Raw genomic sequence first — 16,422 nt, 5'->3', positions numbered from 1 at the left:
TTGTTTATCAAGACTCGGTCGGAGCCCCGGCTCTTGCGCAGCAGAGAACTTTCTCAGCCGGCGCTGCGTCACAGCGGCCGGGTGGCCGCAAAGCAGCGGCCCGAAGGAGGAGACACGCCGGGATGACTCCTCCATCCTCCTGCCCTCCCTCGCGAGGCCCTCGGTGGCTGTGAGCGAGGGAGGGGTTAATCGCCTGTCGCTGTGGCTCAGGCAAGCAATTACATCTCCGACTTCCAGCCCCGTCAGTGCTCCCCACTCCGCAGCTTTGAAATCTATTTTTATTTACCAAGCGAATGTTTCCCACGCCCCTCGTGGAATCCCAGTACGCAGCACCCTCCGATAAACGCCGCCTCCCTGCGCGCTCGCCCCCCCTCTCCTAGTCTCCCCCCCCCGCCCCTCCTGGCCACACGTGCTGTGCTGTTTTTAGTTGTCGTCGATGTTTTTCCCCCTTCTCCTAGTTGCGACTGTTAATTGAAGCCTTTTTATTTTTAGCCGGAGTGCGCGATCAACACGCATTTTCTTGCCTATTTTTTGCGCCATTTTAATTGTTTCGGCAGTCGCGGCGACCTCGCGATATCAATATAAGTGGGGTGAATCGACCGTAAGACTGAGCGGTGCCTCGCGGTAAAAGATACCAAATAAAAAAAATGTTATGTAAATATTTTAAACGAAGCCTTGCTATTTGAGTTCAATGGCAGTCTGTGCCACATTCTGTTGCCCCATTACACAAGGACACCGTAGCTTAGCTCAGCTCTGTGGCTGGATTACAGTTGCCGTACAGTTGAGTCACATGTTTAAGGATGAATGGGTTCTCGTGAGCTAAAAGCGTTCGATCTGCTGGAGCAACTTATGCCGCGTATTGTTCCCAGATCTTGATTAAAATCGATGGTTAAACAATCATTTAAGGGAACGCTCTAAATTTTTGTGGCAACAGGCGAGGAGATGTGTAATTAATAAAGCTCGCCCCAACGGCGTTCACATCGTTTTTCCACTTGTCGTCTGTGTACCGGGTTGTCGGCTGCCAACGCTCGCTAACCCAAATACCCGACCACGGGCGAGTAGGCCAAATCGTCCACCTTTCTTGACAAAATGTTTGACAAATATCACTCGTACGCGAGTCTATAAATATGGCCTACGTGTTTGGTTAAGCAAAGCCTTTTGGCGAGGCGTCGCGCCGTTCGTTTCGAGCGCGTCTTGCTCGTGTGGCGTTTCCGTCTGCGTTTGTATCCACCCCATTATTAAACGTCGCTCTCGGAGGGCTCGCGAAGCCGCCGCGTGGATTGTGGGGTGGGGGGTTTGCAGCGTGTGGAGAGGCGAGAGAGAGGAGGGGGTGGGAGAGAGTTTCGCCTCCTCTGGAAGACACGAGCACGTGGGTGGTCGCGGGTACTTTAGATGGGGGGGGGGGGATTGGGGGGGGGTCTCACGATTTTCACGAACCCCCCCCCCCAACTCTCCCCTTCCCCAGTAAGCCGTTGGCAGCGTCGTTCATACGTTCAGAATAGCCGCTTTAGGACCAGCAGAAATAGCTTCGATGTATTTATTTTAAGGCTGAACTGTCACACGGCTGCCCGAAACAAATACTTTGTTGAACCACAGCCACGCTTTGCTCGACGCATTGCGAGCGTGAGATCTGTCTGGGCCAAAAAGCCACAATCAGCTTTAATTGCCGTGGCTCGTCAAAGCCCGTTCCAAGAAAATCGTAACTACGGTGGAAATAGGTGTGCGATATGCAGCCGCGCGCACCATTAGCATCGTTTTCAGATTCGTAAATACAGCAGTGCTGTTGCACGGCCAAACCGGTTGGATTAATGTGCGCGTGGCTTAAAATTCTTCTCACTTTACCACCCGCAAATAAAAATATTAACCGTGCCTTAATTCATCTCTACCCATTGCACTGCTCTTAATCGTATTAACAGCACGATATTAAATAGCTTCTGGAGTAGCCTTTGATTCGGGTCGTCCCAGTCAACCCCTACTGCTACCAGCCGTGTCCTCCTGGGATGCAAGACGGATTACCCCTCCCAGCCCTCGGCTCTCCGGCGGAACGTGAGCGCCCTTGACGAGTCGGGCAACTGATGGATGTTCGGCAGAGGCTGCAGCTCGATGTTTGTTCACACTGTGGCGATGGTGCTGAAGGCTGCCGTTTGACACCTGTTGTGAGCTCATGTGCGTGTCTCTCACCCTCTCCCCTCGTCCCCCCCTCCCCTCTCCTCCCCTTTCCACCCTCGCTCCCCTCTGCCCTCGCCACCACACAGGCGGTGAGCAGCAAGGAGCAGCACAGCATCTCGTACACGCTGTCACGCAACCACACCGTCGTGGTGGAGTACACGCACGACGCCGACACCGACATGTTCCAGGTGATTGCACCCCCGCCAACACCGCCACCGCAAAGACAAAGATCCCCCGTGCAGCCTGCGTTGACTGTTGGGGCAAGGGGGTTAGTGTAGCCAGTTACACTGCGGGTGTTGTAGGCTCCCCATCGCTGTGTGTTGAAACACCGCATCAGGTAATTATTCAACACTGAGTCGACCTGTTGTGATATAATTCGTCACTAATGCTCTCTATGGCTGTGAATCGACTGCAGACCGCCATGTTCATAGCGCAGTGTGGCTAACCCCTACACTACCACTATAAATACAGAGATCACCCCCCTTATAGCCTTGACAGACGGTAGGGGCAAGTGCTGCTAGTGAGCCAGAGCCGCACACGAGGGGGTGGGTAGCCAACACCACGCCCAACCGCATTTGTCTCCCCAGTGGCGATGATTACACACCACACCAGGTACTCATTTGAAGCTGAGTCGACCCAGGGGAGGCTCACAACCGTTTCAAATAATCGTCACTGGTGTTGGTCGTCAGCGGGAATCGAACTCGGGTTGCCGGGTTCATAGCGCAGCGTAGCGCTAACCGCTACACGACCGCTCCCCACACGAGCACTACGCACACACGCGCACACACGCGCACGACCTCAATGTGCGGTTCATGACCCATGACCCAACACAGGCTGTTTAAACAGCACACACTTTGGCCCCCGCCTGTAGCTTCTAACATTAACTTCTAACGCATGTGTGGCATGCACCCGCTTGTAATGGAGAGAGCGTTGGAGGTCGGGTCATTGGATCATGTGGAGATCGTGTTCTGCAAGACCCCCAGTGGACTGCGAGGTGGCCAGGAGAAATGCAGTACAGAAAGTGGGTTCCTGATCCATCTGTGTGTGCGTGTTGAGTGTTCTCTCCATAAGTGTGAGGTTATCCTCCCCCTATACGAAGGGTTGTTCCCACGTGCAAAGCACTCACGAAGGACCGGCCAAGCTTCCGAATGTAGAACTCTCCTGTGTGTTTATGAGTCCTAATTAAATAACCTGTCACTATCATTAAAACAAAAGGCGTTTGCCAGGACATTATATCACCCCGAGTGGTCATTCAGTCGAGAAACCGTTAGCCCCTAATTCAAACGAATAACCTTGACTGTTAAACTGTAACCCTTGACTGCAGCCGTAATCCGGCAGCGCTGAGCCGTTCACTTTTTAGCCTCTCGCTCTTAGCCGGAGCCCTCGGCGCCGACTCCTAGTCGGGGCTGCAGGTCACCTGATCCGCCGACACGGGTGCCACCCATAGCGACTGGCACCCATTGCGCCGCTCGGAAATGCCGCAGTGCCCTGCCGGCGGCGCGGAGGCGTTGGCTACGGTGCGCCACGCTCACCGCCGTCCCGGTGTTACGTGCGACAACGCGGCCATTCGCTGCCTCGTGCAACCCAAAACAAACTAACAAACAGCCCCTTGCAGAGAAGCACCCAGGCTGTGTGTCCTACGCTGAGCGGGAAGCTTTGTTCTTGAGACCGTAGCCGCGGGTGCCAATGTGGCTTACGGGAAACGCCTTTGATATGGCGAGAGAATGTTTTTTGAGAATCGGCAGTGCGTCACTGTAGTGCCGCGATGTCACCGTTGTATCAACGAATCGAGAAACGGCCATGACGTGATGAGGGCGCGTCGTCTCCCGGTGACGCGAATGTCTGTCAGTGCTCTCCGTCGGAGAAGCCTGGGTCGCACGGCCTAGTAAGAGCCGTCGGCTCTGCGGGGTCGTTGCTGTCTTCGCCTGAAGGCCCGGCACAAGTGCATCGGCGGCGAGAGTCAATGACTTTCGGCAATGGCAATCGGCTCTGGCAAGCGATGGACGCAAACATTGACGGTGCCGGGCGACAGGGCTAAGAGCCGCGATGCCCAAACCCGTGCCGAGCTTTGTCGCTCGGATTGCTCGCGTGACATTGAAAATCAATGCAACGTTAGTCGTATGGAACTTGGCACCAGAGCGTTGGGGGAGGGGGGGGTGCATTTGCTAAACTTTTCAACATGAGCCCCTTCCATTCGTTAGGCAGAATTTTCTAATTTAAATTTAATGATTGTGTTGTTAAAAAAAAAACCCCGAAATTAAATATTTGTGGCTCACGAGGAGCAATCAGGACGTCCGCAAATCCACAACAACTGTGCGTTGCCCTGGGCTGCGCATTAACATCATAAACGCTCGCTGCCTTTCCCCCACAAGAATGTGTAGACCTGTGCTGTGAGCGTCTTTTGCAGCACATCATTAAAAAGTAAAAACACAAAAAGACATACCGCACACTGTATGTTGTGCATGTGCGCACACTTTATAGCTGCTACGTGTTGTACTTAATACGACGTTTGCAGCTGGCATTAATAATTTGTGCACTGGCAACCGTGCGAATGTAGTCAATTAAATCTGTTGAAAAAATAACGGCGGTTGTCAAAATGGGAAAGAACACGAGGCAGCCGAGTTGCACTGCACCGCGGATACACCGCTGATGACGATCAGGATCTGTGAATGTGTTTGTTTCTAGTATACACACTTAACCACCACGATTGTGGGGGATGCATTTTTCCTCTGGTTGCCGCTCGGGCTGACTGTGGTTGAGAATTGCTGCCGTGTAGGAGTGTGGTCCCGCGATGGATTCGATTTGCCGCCTCGACATTTGATCGTGGACCCCACGTGAAGTCAACCCCCACGGTGTTGTTGCGGCCTTTGGAGACCTGAATAACGATTCCGTTATTTTTTTCCTTAGCTCAACGAAACATAGATTTTAGAAAAATCTGCTTGCAGGATTACACTTTTTTTTCTGGGGCCGCTGTGCAGCGTGGGGGATCTTTTTATTTTTTTTGGTAACATCGCTTTCTCTCGTCGTCGTTAGCCCGTGACAGAGTTTCTGCACACACGGCGTGGACCCTTACGCAGTCCTTTGATTCATTATTTAAACACCGATTAATCTGATGGCACGCTCGTTTTTTAAGTGTGTGTGTGTGCAATTTGAACCGGTATTCTCCAGGACTGGTGTGGCAGTAGTTCATGTTATTTTAGAATTTTTACCCTGTGGCATTCTAGCTAGCTCCTAGTGAAGCTGGTTCTTGTTCGTGGGCTGCCGGGCGCTTGCCAAAAGAGCCGTGGGAATTCCCCTGCAAAGCTACCGCCATCCCCGGCACATTGTGCGCGTGGCCCCTGCGGCAGGGAGACCGGCCCCCTGATGGAATCGGCTCCGACGTGACGGACAGCCGATCGATAACCACGCGCGGGCGACGATGGCTTTCGCTCGCAAACGAGATGCGAATTCTTTCGATTTCTGCGGCGTGCTTCCAGGGAGGATGCCCGTGAATCATTGCAACTGCGGGTTTGCCCTGTGACCAGACACCATTTCCACGGTCGAGTACCGTGTCGCGGCTCTCCAGTGCACGCGTTCCTGCTGCCCGCCAGCCTCTTTGGAATCCCGCGACCGCAGATCCTAGGCAATCTCATTGGCAGGGGCCTGCGGACGGACAAATCCGGTGACCTCCTGCGATTTGGAACAATTCCACGGGTGCTTTTTTGGTTTTCAACTCGGCTGGCCCATGCCAAGCGATTGGGTGGGGAAATGGCGCGTGCCTAAACCAGGAGAGCGTTGCTCAGAAAGCCTGGTGGCGATTGCGGTGCATTTTAGAGGACGTCTAAAGTTATCCGAGCAGGGTTGCATGGCTGATTTAAATTCGCAAATTGCTGGCCTCATTTCCAAACGTGTTTTGGATCTCGCAATCTGGCGTGCTGGGGATTTGGCTTCGCACGCCGTGCCGCTTTGTCTACCTCGTCGTTGTGTTTCTGTGCGAGCGCTGCGATGCTTTATCTTGTTTTCCGTGAAAAGTCGATTTGAGAATGCAGAAGAGATCTGCCTTAAAATCCAGGCGCAATGTGCTCCGTTCCTCGAGCGTGTGCCGCCGCCAGTGTTCAGAAAATGTAATTGTGCTTTTTCTGCTTTGAAGTGTTTTTTAACGAGATAGCGGCGTTTTGGCAGTTACAAAGCACCCTTATTGTCTGTTCCACAAAAGTGGGCTGTTATTTTATTCTTTGTTATTGCCATAAATAACAGTAAACTGCTGGAACAATGCAGCCGCAATTTTTCCTTGTCCTCCTCCTCCTCTCCACCCGCAGACATAATCTTTGCTATTTCATAGATTTTATTTACTCCTTTGCTTTTCATTACTTGTATAGCATTGTTGCACCCTCTCATTTTGTGCCGGTCTCTCAATTTCAGAAACAGGTCGGTGCTGTTGCACGCATTATTCCGCACCCTTGGTGCGTGCTTCACACGCCCACAATTACGTATCGGGCGTACGTACGCACGCATGTACGCACGCGCGCGTACGTGGTGTGCAGGCTTCCTGTAAAATAGTGCAATTTTTCACTGGCCGGAGCACCGTGTGCCGAGACTTCGCCGCTGCGATTCGTGCGTCAGACCTCGTGGAGGGCGGCGCGAGGTGCTGTCAGGGCCCCCACGTCCCCCCACTCGTGCCCTTTTCACTCTCCCTTCGCTCGACCCGCCACAGCGCCTTTGCTATTAAAGTGCCATTTTTACAGCCGGCGGATTCACGTTTGTAAAAAATAAAAACGCATTTACATTTAGAGGAGTCGAATAGGGCTGTTTCCGCACAAACTTAAAAAATTATGCGTTCCGGTTTCCCTAACCGATGGCTTGCCGTGCCCGCGTCCACCACGCGCTCCTCTTCATGTCTGCATTTGCCACCCGACGCGCAGACGACGCCGGTGACGCACCCCAGGCCGCCCCAGCGCACATCTCGCTTCCGTTTGCCTCTGCCACAGCGACTCTGAAATATATGGAGGCAGCGTTTTACAGAATTCATTATCAAAAAAACACGGCCCTTTTAGACTGTATTTTTTGTGTGGAAATATAAGTGGAGAATACGTTGTAAGAAAAAACCCGAAACGTTGCTGGCATGCAGTTTGCGTGCAGGTAAAGCTCGCTACGTTGTGTTCACTCCATTTTTTTGGGAGCTTGGCTTGATTTGCCCGGTAGGGGAAATCACCGCAGCTTGATTTGAACTTTTCAGAAATGATCACCCTACGACGTGCGCAGACAATTTGAATGCGCGGAAACACCGGTGGCAGAGTGAGAAGGAATTCTCCGGCGCCGTGTTTCTTCTTCGGCAGGATGGCGGCACGTGTTAGAACGGCACTAATTTTAAGGGCATCCTCATGAGGGAGGAAGGGGAGGGGGTGGGCATGTTGCAGACATTTGTTAAGATACCTTGGACACTGGGCACCTGTCAGCTGCTTTAGCGAAGGATGATATTGTAGAGCGAGCGTGCGGTTGTGGCCGAGTGGGACTGGTTCTGTCTGGATGAGTATCCGTCACGCCGCAATGGCGGCGGTGGAGGGATCTTCTCCAGAGGCGGCATTTTTTTGGTCGTGCCTCTCTGACAGCGGCGCTTGTCAGTGTCGGTGGACGCGGCGGCAGGAGCCCGTCATTTTATCGTTGCGTGCGCGCGTGGGGTGTGGGGAGGTGCCGGAGTGCGCGGTTCACTTTAGCGGCGTAACGACGAAACCGGGTCGTCGATTAAAATAGATTCTTGCACCCGTGTTAAATGCATCGAATCGCTCACGTGAGGTTTTATTATTTACAATAGTTGTGTTAGGGGTGCACTAAATGTTAGCAAATAATAGCGTCTGGAATGGAATCACGACAGCGGATCGTGAGAATTAACTCGCAAGGGGCCGAATCGTTGCAGGTCTACTGTACGTGCATTCTATTTCTCCGCTTTCGAAAACAAGGCGTTTAAAAGTAACGTAAAAATTAATCGTCTGCAGTTAAGTTCTCGTTGAACGCTGATAGCTGTAGTTTTATTTTGTTGGTCGTGGGGGGGAGTGGAGCGGAGACAGTGGTGTCATACCTCTCATGGCTTTCGAGTTGAGCTCTTGACACGCGTGTATATTTATTTACTTATTGTTTTAATCTTCTATCAAAGCGGTCATTTGGTACTTCTCTTTGGAGTGTGCGCCGCGTAGGTGCGTGCGTGCGCACTCCGTCAGCTTCTCCCTATTGTTGCCGCGCGCGCCAAATCTTTCGCTCTGTGCCATTCGCGTGTTTGAGTTTTGGCCTCTTAGGCTAATTGGGGTGGGGGGGGGCTGTCACCCTTTAGATCCCATGAGCGACCTGGCTGGCTGCGCCGCGCTTGCGCCTGGCTTTGGTTGCGGTGACGACAACGCCGCCGTAGCTCCCGCGGTGCAGCCACTGGTTTCCCGCCCGAGATCAAACGGCAGCAGCAGCAGCAGCAACAGCACTGAAGCCATGCCACGGAGGGCCCCCCCCCGGCAGTGCTGCTGTCTGCGAGCGGGCGTCGTGGCACGCGCCTGATGAACACGCGGCCTTTACGCGGCGTAATCAATCATGTAAATAGTTAATAGCGTCATCCCTACACTGCTCGCGTGTGTGTATGTATACGAGCGTGGGCTTCACAAGCTAATGGATTAGGCGAATAACCCTCTCGCTTGACGTCAAAATTTCCACCAGCGGCAACATCCGCGGCGTGCCGCGCAAAATCGGACAATGTGGGTTTTGTGTGCCCTGGTGATGTCATGGCTCGTCTTGGTTTCACTCGCACATACACAAAGCTCCCTCGTTTATCCATCCAGGCCGTTGGGGTAGTTGCTGTTCGCGAGTAACGAGTGGGCGACGAGCACCACGCCACAGTTCTGATGTTTACTCGGTGTTCAGTTTGACCGCTCGTTATCTTTTGAGGCACATATATCTAAGGTGGTTGAAATGTCCTTTTTCCACTGAAGAAATAATGGCAGAATGCATCACTTCCTGTCACCTGCTGACTTGGAGAGACCGGTCCATGCTTTTGTGTTGTCCCGACTCGATCACTGCAAGGCCTCACTGGTTGAGATTCCAAGCAAAGTACTGGGCAGACTCCAGCTTGTTCAGAATGCAGCTGCCCGAGTGCTCACACCTCGTTCAGCACCGACGTGAGCACATCACACAGGTCCTCTTATCACTTCATTGGCTACCGGTCAAAATCCAAGTATATTTTAAGATACTGCTATTAACCTCTAAGGCTTTTATAGGGGCTCACCTCATATTACTTGCATTTATATATTCCATCAAGGTCCTTAAGATGTTCTGATGTCCAACTGCTCAGACCTCCCAGGTCTATAGGTTTGCACTCTTTTGGTGATCGGGCTTTTGTTAGCGTGGCACCCAAGCTATGGAACTCCTTGCCACTTGAAATCAGGCGATCAGTCAGTAGATATGTTTAAGTCTGCTTTGAAAACCCATCTCTTTAAGATGGCCTTGCCTCTTTTGTTTGGTCGGTTGCCCTACTGGTTGTGTTTTTGTTTCACTGCTTTCCATGCATTGTGCATTGGGATCCTAGGATGGAATGCGCAATTATACATTTGATATATTATTACACTTCAAGGTGCAGTCAAGCTGCTAGGGTGGGTCCAGCACAGGTTCCCATTCTTTGATTCCAGTGATAATATTCACGTTTGGGAATTTAACTTGTCGAAATGGGTTGACAGCGCACTCAACCATCGCACCACCGTTCCTTAAACACACGCACACACACGCACTCATCTTCCCACACATTCACGCGCACGCACACACGCGCACGCACGCACATGCAGAGCCATTGTTTACTGCGTCAAAGGCCGGACGCGCGTAGCCGTTTCCCCGCGTTGAGCTCACCGAGTCTGCTGGAGCCGCAGGGCCCTTGAGCGCTGCACGGCCGCAGCATCACGCTCGGGTCATCCTGCAACTTTTGCAGTCCAGTTTGGTTTCAAGTGGCTCAACATCATGTTCAATTAGTCGCTTCAAAACCGCACAAAACACATTGCATTTTTGCAATGACTTTGGCGAACGTCGTATCACATTTACTCGTACGAATGTTTATATTTCTCTCGAAATATATAGTTTTACAGGGTAAACCTGGTGCTGACGTCGCTTGCCCCAGAAAACAAAAATGCCCCACAGAGCCACTGGCAGAAGTGTCCTGCGTTGGGATATTTGTCCAATTCTCTGTTTAGGGTTCGTGTAAATGCGGCCACGGAACGCGGTGAGGATGCGCGTGTGCGTGCGTGTGCGTGTGTGTGCGTGTGCGTGCGTGTGCGTGCGTGTGCGTGCGTGTGCGTGCGTGTGCGTGCGTGTGCGTCCGCTAACAGGAATTGAGGTGTTACTTCCTCCTTCACAGGCGTGGGCGCTGCGTGAGAATGTGCAGTGCCACCTGAGTCTCCACAACCACCACAGCAGTCCTTGCGCACAGTGCACCGCGCGCCCGCCGTGCGCTACGCGTTTTTTTTCACAGCTGTACGATTGAGGCCCACGGGAGAGCGAGTGGCTCGGGAGACGCGTGCAGAGAGGATGATGGCCTCCCCGCATCGTGTGGCTCGTGGCAGCTATTTGGCCATGCTTCACCCCGCTGGTCGGCGAGGGTTGGTGAAGGCGGGGAGCGTGGATGTGTGGAAGAATGAACAGTACACAAATAGATTTTGCTGCACTGTCCCATGATTTACCAGCCACAGTGCGGCAGCCTACAGCACCTGTTTGGTGCACGGCGGTCGCCCATCCGAGCACTATCCGGCTCAAACCTGCTTAGCTTCCGACGTGCGACATTTCCGCGCTCGCTGTCGGCGTACGCCACCACACGCGCGCGTGTCGTGCGGGGCGCGTCCTAACCTGCGCGCGTGCTCCGTCCGCGCGTGCCCGTGGTGCAGATTGGCCGCTCGACCGAGAGCCCGATTGATTTTGTGGTGATGGACACGGTGCCGGGCAGCCAGAGCAGCGACGAGACGCAGATCACGCAGAGCACCATCTCGCGCTTTGCCTGCCGCATCAAGTGCCAGCGCACGGCGCCCTACACGGCGCGCATCTTCGCCGCGGGCTTCGACACCTCCAAGAACATCTTCCTGGGCGTGCGTTACCGCTCCGGCCTTCTCGGCCTTCACAACCCGCCCGCCACCTTGCGGTTGGGACGTCGTCGGGGGCTGCCACTCGCCCGCTCGCTCTTCGCCCGAGAAATAAAAACGCTTTTCTAAAAATAGACGATGCTGTGGCAACCCCACCGACGGGCGTCGGTGCAAAGATGCCTACGATGCAGATTTGGCCGCTCGACGTCGCGAATTACGCTGCACGACGTACGCCTGGCGATGGATCTTGATCGCGAAAGGATTACGTCGTTAAGCAAACATCATAATTGTGTAACATTGGATCGAAAGCCTTTCAGGTTTTTCCCCTCTTGTGCATATACAGGGTTACGCGAGTCAATTTGGGTGATTTGCGCCAGTTCTTAAAAAAAATTAAAACGTTTAAAGAAATGAGAGCGTTACTTTTAAATAATTCAAGTCAAACACTGCGAGTTTTGTTATCCAGATGTGCACGTGGCACGCGCTGAGACTCGGCACGCATTCTTGATGCTAATCTGCGTGGGCTGATACAGTGCTGGGCTCACTGCTGCTGCTGCGTCCGGACAAGAGATACTGCCAACAATAGAGGCCCTCTTCCCAGTCCCCCATCACCCCCCCCTCCACTACCCCCCCCCTCCCACCAGCCACACTCAGGAATGTTACATAAATGAACCTTTATGCCAGCCCCACACATGCAAATCAAGCCGCTGTCCAATTATGTAGTCTGTAAGCCAACGCGTTTTAATTTATGAACCGAAGAGTTTATGAATGAGAACATGATTTGCGTACAATTGATGACTTGGCATGATTACAGCCTACGTGGCAGTTTATCCTTGTAATTCTGTTGAGCTCCCAACGTACACACAATGCATGTCCACGTGTAAAGGCGTGTGAAAGGTATGTTGGTTTGTTTAAGCAGTGTCTCTCATCACAGCACCGACAGTTTTCATGGATTCTAGACTCACACCAATCTTGTAGAGGGATTGGAGTCGGCGCTACGGAGAGCAACAGAAGGTTAACAAATCCGCCGTAGAAACTGCGTTCACTCTCGTCAACAAATCGTAACCGTTTCTAAAATCACATTACGACGATTGAGCCAACGGTGAGGAGGAAAAATCACTGCACACCTCGTTTGTGACTGCGCGTGCACGTGTGTGCGTGTGTACGTGTGTGTACATGTGTGTGCGTGTGTGTACGCCCGCACAAGCGTCGTGGTGACGTCACCGCCACTTAGTGGCGAATGGCGGTTGTTGTTGTTGTACGCCCGCGCCTATTTGTTGTGCAGGAGAAGGCGGCCAAGTGGAAGAACCCGGACGGCCACATGGACGGCCTGACCACCAACGGCATCCTGGTGATGCACCCTCGCGGCGGCTTCACCGACGAGTCGCGCCCCGGCGTGTGGCGCGAGATCTCCGTGTGCGGCAACGTGTACACGCTGCGCGAGACGCGCTCCGCTCAGCAGCGCGGCAAGCTGGTGAGTGGAGCGCCGGCAAGCGCGCGTGTATGCCTGCTAACCCACGAACCTACGAACCTGGCGACCCGAGTTCGATTCCTGCTCACGGCCAACACCGGTGACGAATATCTGAACTGGTCCCGGGCATCCCCTAGGTCTACTCGGCCTCAAATGGTGCGGTGTGTAAACATCGCTACTGGGGAGACAAAGGGGGCTGGCGACCCACCCCCTCGTGTGCCGTGCCGGCCTTAATCGGTGCTACTCGCTAACAGCGCTTGCCCCAAGGGTCTGTTAAGGCTACACAGGGGATCTTTGTCTTTGTTCTGCTTTCGCGCACCGTACTTAGCCAACAGCGCGAGTCGGAGGTGCAGGGAAGGGGACGACGAAGTAAACACAACAACAGGCAGTTGAAAAGAAATGAGTTTTCAATCTAGATTCTTTAAAAGTGCACAGCTCTGGTGGTTTCCTAATATCGGAAGAGCGTTCCAGACGGCCACAGAAGAGCGTCTGAAAGCGCGCGATGCGTTGACCGTCTTTGTTCGATGGCCAGCCAAAAGCTGCTGCTGCTGCGAGGGTGACCGGAGTTTGCGTGGTTGATGGTTTATGCTCCTTGACGAGCACAGCGAGGGTATCGTGGTTCACGTGTGGCGTGCACTTTGTGTGTAACGAGCGCGACGGCTGCACGTGCCTGCGTGCGTGCGTGGGTACGTGCAGTGGGGAAGCAATCGCAGCAATTGTTGTTAATTCCGAGAGTAAGAAGCACGTTGCCAGCACGCGGTGTACAAGGAGGCGGTTCCTGTGTTGATCCTCGCATGGAACGGCCCCAAGTCGTACGACGAGCGGTTTGACACTCGCTCCCGATTTCCATCCAGCACAATTGGAGTTGAATTCATTCCAATGTCATTTTTTTGGTGTAAATTTTTATTCGCAAAGGGAGTGGGAATTTTCCAATGATAAGGTCACCATCTGCGTGATGCTCATTAGCAGTAAAGTTCAAGGCACTGGAGAGAGAATCAGATTGACCCAGGGCGAGAGGGAAAATTAACTTCGATGTCAGGGAAAAGAGCAGGGGGTGGCGCTCGGGTGTGCGTGTGAGCGTGCGCGCGACAGGTGAATGTCAAACGTAGCTAAAGAAGAGACCATTGTCTCGTGAATTAAGTTATTGCACTTATAAAAAGTAGGTTTATTTTACAACTGTGCATTTTGTAATATTCTCGGCTGTAACCCACAAGACGAACGGCAACGCTCCGTTACTCACGCCACAGTCTACCGCGAGCCCCGAGTCCTTGACGCTTCTCGTCCCCCCACACACACACACGCACACAAACGTCGCGCCCGCCTGACCTCCCTGAACACCCAGTCTCCTTACCTGCCCGCCCAGCGCAACGCAGCCGTTACATTCTGACACTTTTTCATTACAGTGCCTATTGAACACAAGTCAAGTATCGATTTGCCGCACACTATAAACAGCCCAAGTGCAGCGGTAGTGCCGGCCAAAGCAATTTTAAATGTGCTGGCTAGTTACAGAACTCGGTTGCTGCCCCCCCCCTTCTCTGCCTGCCCTTGATAAATAGTACCACTTTTGTGAAGCGGAGGCCTCGCTCAAAAAACACCGCTCGCTCTACACACGCACGCATGAGGGGGGGGGGGGGTGCCGTGGTCGTCGCTGCTGCCCGAGGATTATTCTTCCCTTTTTAGTTTTACAGCCGGTGCTGCTGACTGCAGGATCAATCGGCCTGGGGATAATGGCCGTAGTGGCAGGGTCGAGAATGATTGATGAATATTGCTCCAAAGTGGCCGGGCCACTTGACATTTTTAACGGCCGCTGTAAGTTTTATAAGGCGGAGAATTACCGATGTACACCTTCCATTACTTTATCTTTAGTGTTGTGAAGAGCTTTTGATTGAGGCTCTGTGTGCCCGGCTGAAGTTGTGTGGGGGGCGGTGGGGGTGGCGTGGGCGTGGGGGTGCTCGGCACTGGATTCTCTCAAGCCGCCATTGGCATCGCTAACAAACCGCAGATCCATCGGCCGGAGCTGATTAGTGCTGGTTCATGCGCGTGCCTCTTTTAATAATTTTACAGGCATGAATAAAGGGTGCTTGTGGTGGGGTAGAGTCAAATGAAAGAGGCAAAAGGGGCGGGCGGGCTGTCGGTCCTGCTCAGGAGAGCCGACAGGATGCGATGGAGAGGCAGATGGCGGTCGGCGCAGCCCAAGCGGTGCCCCCACTTACAGGCAGCGGCGCGCACCCAGCCAGCCGTGTAAATTGCCGGCCACCGAGGTAACGAAATTAAGAGTTTACAGCGCTGTTGAAGGCAGCCAATGTTGCCAGATTATGACTTATTCTCTCGCAGAAAGTGGCAGCTTGCTGGCCCGTGGCAGTTCTCAGTGCTGGCCTTTTCAGCAGCCATAAAAAAAAACTCGCACACGCACAAACTGCTTGCTGCTTTTTCAAGTGCGTGGAAAAAACTGCGCTTTGTGTCGCTGCGAACGGACGCAGGAAGGCACACGGAGCGACCGGCAGGCGCAGGCCGTGCCGGACAGTGGGGGCCGCTTTTACGTGGCGGGTAACAAAGGTGGTGGGGCGCGTCTGTGACCATTTTGACGTTTTGTTGGGGGGGGAGGGGGGGAGCATGGACTGCCAGGGAGACTTGGCAGCGCGATTTCGCCTTCAATAGAACGGCAAGGAAGCTTCGGCGTGCTCTCGTGTTCCAGGTGGGGTGCTGCACGGTTTTTCCGTGGCTCTCGCGGCGGTTGGGCTGGGGCTTAGCGGCTCGGTCCGGTAGTGATGGCAGCGCTAACCAGGGGGAGGGGACAGGGGACCCCCTGCCTATTGACATTCAAAGCCTTGCTGAGCCAGGCGAGGCATCAATATCAGACGGAGAATAACTTGCTTTTTTATGAAAATAATTGGTTTCTCCCTGTGATGCTGGAACGATTTAATTTGCGCGAGTGTGTACGGGAGACGCTAGATGTGGCTTGCATAAGAATTGACATTTTCTGCAGCAAGCAGGGTTGCCCATTGCTATGTAATTGCATTAGCAAATCTGTAATCGCGTACACATTTGTAATTACCCACTTACGCTGGAACGTGTTTTCTCTCCCCCTCCCTGCTCACCTTCTCCCCCTTTGAATCAAACTCTGCATTGCTTCAACAGTGCTACCAACGACGACCGTTTAGGTCTTTAAACTGGAGCACGGCTACCATAGTTGGGCCAGAACACTGGGTGACAAGTAGCTTGTGTTTACAGCTGCGAGCAGGTTTCATCATTGCTAAATAAGAGAGAACTGCTTGTTTAGAGATTAAGACCAATGCTGGCATCAGAACAGTGGTGTCATCACAGCAGGGAGCAGCCCTTGAAGTGAGCAGCTTGTCTGCTGCATTTTCAACCACCAGTCTCGAGTGAGAACATTGATGTTCAACTTCTGTGATCAGGAAGCTGATCATGTGACCGCAAGCCACCAGGAACGATGCTGCCGCTTGCACACAAAACGCGGAGCGTGCCGTTTGCCTGGATGTGCGATGGAGCGGCAGACATCAACGCAAACCCAGATGACATTTGTGTGCATTTCCCTGGGTCAGGCATTAAGTGAACATGAACATCAGAGATTTAGTGGCAGATAACACGGACATTTTTACTCCCAACAGGAAGTGTCAAAACAATTTGGACACAGAGCGTTCGCACATCGTCACACCGCGTGAGGCCGGATGGCCGAGCTTCCCATCGCACATG

General features: G+C 53.2%; 1 protein-coding gene across 5 annotated transcripts in view; it reads left to right on the top strand.

Annotated features, from left to right (window-relative positions):
* LOC144720101 (E3 ubiquitin-protein ligase pellino homolog 2-like) overlaps nt 1-16,422 on the top strand; it is a 69,720-nt gene that overhangs the window by 51,699 nt on the left and 1,599 nt on the right. For all 5 annotated transcript variants that reach the window (XM_078596584.1, XM_078596586.1, XM_078596585.1 and 2 more), the window contains 3 exons: nt 2,256-2,357; nt 11,049-11,246; nt 12,523-12,711. In XM_078596584.1, the coding sequence (XP_078452710.1) occupies nt 2,256-2,357; nt 11,049-11,246; nt 12,523-12,711 (489 nt within the window). The remainder of the gene's footprint in view (nt 1-2,255; nt 2,358-11,048; nt 11,247-12,522; nt 12,712-16,422) is intronic.

This window comes from Lampetra planeri, chromosome 7, assembly GCF_965212315.1.
Source record: "Lampetra planeri chromosome 7, kcLamPlan1.2.h2, whole genome shotgun sequence".
NCBI lineage: Eukaryota > Metazoa > Chordata > Hyperoartia > Petromyzontiformes > Petromyzontidae > Lampetra > Lampetra planeri.
The sequence above is the reverse complement of the archived record's forward strand: the minus strand, read 5'-3'. Positions and strand labels throughout refer to the sequence as shown.